The sequence below is a fragment of the Sapajus apella genome, unplaced genomic scaffold (genome assembly GCF_009761245.1).
Source record: "Sapajus apella isolate SASKATOON/1434 unplaced genomic scaffold, GSC_monkey_1.0 scaffold2, whole genome shotgun sequence".
Classification (NCBI taxonomy): domain Eukaryota; kingdom Metazoa; phylum Chordata; class Mammalia; order Primates; family Cebidae; genus Sapajus; species Sapajus apella.
The window spans coordinates 21,295,893-21,300,105 of record NW_022436942.1 but is presented as its reverse complement, the minus strand read 5'-3'; the positions used below and the strand labels follow the sequence as shown (position 1 = coordinate 21,300,105).

The 4,213-nt window shown below is 37.8% G+C and overlaps 1 protein-coding gene across 1 annotated transcript; it reads left to right on the top strand.

Moving 5' to 3' along the window:
- The first annotated feature begins 3,226 nt into the window (after nt 1–3,226).
- LOC116556806 (olfactory receptor 6C1) lies at nt 3,227–4,213 on the top strand. The gene has a single exon (XM_032286194.1). The coding sequence runs from the start codon at nt 3,258–3,260 to the stop codon at nt 4,194–4,196; it is 939 nt and encodes a 312-aa protein (XP_032142085.1). The 5' UTR covers nt 3,227–3,257; the 3' UTR covers nt 4,197–4,213.

Sequence of the window (4,213 nt, the reverse complement as noted above, 5' to 3'; positions counted from 1 at the left end):
TGTATCAATGAAGTGTTGTTCCCTTGACATATCTTAGGTTTAAAATTTAGTCAATACAGGAAATTTAATCCAAATATGTAAACGGTAAAATATGAAAGAAAATACATCTTGTAAAACAAAGATAAAAAACTAAGTAACATCCAGGCTAGAATATCAGCATAAAATAGCAAACTGCACTGACGGCAGCATATGTTGCAATAACAAACTCAATATTAATTAATTAACTGGGTGAGTATTTCCTTTAAACCTACAAAACTATACTAAATACTGGATTATGTTGAAGTAGCTTTGAAGATAAGATACTCTTCTAACTCTCAAGAATGCATAGAGTAATGGAGGACTTAACAGGAGATTTCAGCCTGTTGTAACTGTGATGAGTAGGGAAGAATGAGCATAGATTCTCATGGAATGCAACAATGGGTATTAAACCTAGTGTTGTAGAAATAAGGACGGAGGTAATTTGGGATGTCATTACAATATATTACCCACAATGCTAGTGTGCTAGTATGTTTATTTATGTAAATATGTATATATATACACACACACATACACACATAAATACACATGCACATTTATACATAATATATATGCACATATAATTAACTGCAGGCTCCAATCACTTTCAGGAGGGTTATTACTAATGAAGAGCAGGGAAAATAACTGGCTATGAGTAGCAACGTTGACAAGCGATGAACATCACAATGATCAAATCCTGGTTGAAGATAAGGGAAGTGGAGCGTGTGTGTATATGTGTTTGTGTGCATGTGCAATGTGTGTGTTTGGTGGTGGTTATGTGGTAGAAGAGGCAGATACACCATGGTGGGAGAGGTCAGCACCATGTAGACAAAGAAGAGCAAAGATTTACTTGCCTAGAATGCCTGACAGGTACTGTGCAACCCAGTGACTTTTTTCCTTTTTTTGTTGTTGTTGTTGTTATTGTTCTTATGTGACTCTCTTGGTGCCAAATATAATTATTACTATATATTTTAGACATAACCTTTTGGACAGGACACCATCCCATTCCCAAGGATTTTCAGCTCAATGGTTAGGAAATACTTTCTCCATAGAACAAAGCCTCACACTGCTTTCACCTTAGCATTTAGAAAAATTATAAGTAAGTTTATATATTAAATTACATAAAAGTTATTAAGTTAATATCTATGAACTTAATGCTCAAAATAACTCTATGAGATAGACTTGTATACAGTGGAAGAAACTATTTATAGGTGAGGGTACTGAGACACAGCAGCATTAAGTGGTTTTCAGACGTAGTAAATAGATTGGATTCAAAACTAGATAACCTCACTCTTTTCTATAGAAATGTTTATGATAATGTCATTTGAGCTTTATTTTTAAAAAGAAATAATTAAAACTTACTATTTCAAAGTATGAATAAATAAATCTTCTTGGAGAATACTTATCTATCATCTCTTTAACTGATGGCATCCTTCTCAAGTTAATATTATTTTATTATTTATTTATTTCAACTAGAAAGCAAAATGGCTTCTACAGAAATAAAAGTCATAAAATGACACATAGATAGGCTGAAGTATCGTGAAATATTGCAAGGGATTCACATGCAATAAACTTCAGTTTTGGGCTCTTTCAGCTTACATTATTCTATATTTCTTCCTTTCCTCTATTCCAAACATCTGAAGTTGTTCATGGCAACGGCTTAAGTATTTCTGACTTCTAATAAATTGGACATGGAAGTTGGAAAATCTGAAAATTGACAGAAGTTAATTGATGGCATTAAGGTTAAATAAAATATGAAGACAAATCTCTAAAATTTTAAAACATCTTAGTTGGTAAGCAAAATCTTCAACTCAAGGCATACACACAGGCCGAGTGGTTTTTCAGTATTTCCAAAGAACAAATAGAAGGTTAGAAGTTGTTTACGGGAGCTGGCAAGTTTTGACTTGTAAGTGAAGGCATGAGTAAAACTATCCGTAGGATCACAGCAGGTGATTTCAGCAGCTATTAGATAACACTGATTTCAGGTTATAGCAGGCAACTTCAGCAGTCAGGCTTACACAGAATTACATTCTTAGGGCAATATTGTGTGCTCTGTGTGCTTTTTTGCCCCTGGCATCTTGACCCTGTGTTAGTTGGGTATGACAAAAATGACTCAACCCAATCCATACAATCAACTTTCACATTGGCTAAGGACAAAGCACTCATTTTAAAAAAGAAAACTAGTCCAGGCTTGGGGGCTCACACCTGTAATTCCAGCACTTCGGGATGGGTGGATCACCCGAGGTCAAGAGTTTGAGACCATCCAGGCCAACATGGCGACACCCCGTCTCCACTAAAAATACAAAATTTAGCCAGGCATGGTGGAAGACACATGTAATCCCAGCTACTCAGGAGACTGAGGCAAGAGAATAGCTTGAACCCACGAGATGGAGGTTGCAGTAAGCCAAGATTGTGCCACTGCACTCCAGCCTGGACGACAGACTCCACCTCAAAAAAAATAAAACAACTAAAGTATCTTCCCCACATTGAGAACTATCAAGGTAATCAAACTTTTACATAAACAGAAACCTTATATAGGGATTGGTGTAAGGACACAAAGGTGGTTCTGATTAGGAAGGAAACTTGTAGGCATGTCTCTGAAAGATAGCAGGTATTACATGGAGTCAGAAAAGTCTGGCGTCAGACTCCTCCTTACCACTTCCAACTGTGACAGCAAGTTTTTTTTTATTTTTTTATTTTATTTATTTATTTATTTATTTTGAGAAGGAGTTCCACTCTTGTTACCCAGGCTGGAGTGCAATGGCGGGATCTCGGCTCACCGCAACCTTCGCCTCCTGGGTTCAAGCAATTCTCCTGCCTCAGCCTCCCAAGTAGCTGGGACTACAGGCACGTGCCACCAAGGCCAGCTAATTTTTGTATTTTTAGTAGAGACGGGGTTTTATCATGTTGACCAGGATGGTCTCGATCTCTTGACCTTGTGATCCACCCACCTCGGCCTCCCAAAGTGCTGGGATTATAGGCATGAGCCACCGTGCCCAACCTCAAGCTTTTATTTTTAATCTGCCTAATGTGAAGAGTTTTCACCTGTATAAGGGTGGAAATTAAAGGACCACTGTTATCATCAGGTGGCATTAAATTTCCCCTTGAAGTAGAAAGGGCATACTATATCAGCCAAACTCCAGCTCCGTATTTGGATATTTGTTCATCCACAACTCTTCAAGTTTGTTCTTTGTGCTTTCTCCTATAGGTCTGGTAGGAAAGAAGTAATAAGCATCTGAAGAATGAGAAACCATACAGAAATAACAGAGTTCATTCTTCTGGGGTTGACAGATGACCCAAAGTTCCAGGTTGTGATCTTTGTCTTTCTGTTCATCACCTATATGCTCAGCATCACTGGGAACCTGACCATTATCACACTCACCCTGCTGGATTCCCACCTGCAGACCCCCATGTATTTCTTCCTCAGAAATTTCTCCATATTAGAAATTTCATTCACGACTGTCAGTATACCCAAGTTTCTGGGTAACATTATTTCAGGAGATAAAACCATTTCCTTCAATAATTGCATAGCTCAGTTATTTTTTTTCATTCTCTTGGGAGTCACAGAGTTTTATCTTCTGGCTGCCATGTCCTATGACCGCTATGTGGCCATCTGTAAACCTCTGTATTACTTGAACATCATGAATCAAAGAGTCTGCACACTGCTTGTTTTTACTTCTTGGCTGGTTTCATTCTTAATCATATTCCCAGCACTCATGTTGCTTTTAAAGCTTGATTACTGTCGGTCTAATATTATTGACCATTTTACCTGTGATTATTTTCCCATGCTGCAACTTGCTTGTTCAGACACAAAATTCCTAGAGGTGATGGGATTTTCTTGTGCTGTGTTTACTCTAATGTTCACATTGGCATTAATATTTCTGTCCTACATATACATCATCAGAACAATTTTGAGAATTCCTTCTACTAGTCAGAGGACAAAGGCCTTTTCCACATGTTCTTCCCACATGATTGTCATCTCCATCTCCTATGGCAGCTGCATTTTTATGTACATCAAATCCTCAGCAAAAGATAGAGTGTCCTTGAGCAAGGGAGTGGCGATACTAAACACCTCAGTAGCCCCCATGCTGAATCCCTTTATTTACAGCCTGAGAAATCAGCAAGTCAAGCAAGCTTTCATTAACATGGCAAGGAAGACTGTATTTTTCATAAGCACATGAAATGGTATGTAGTGATG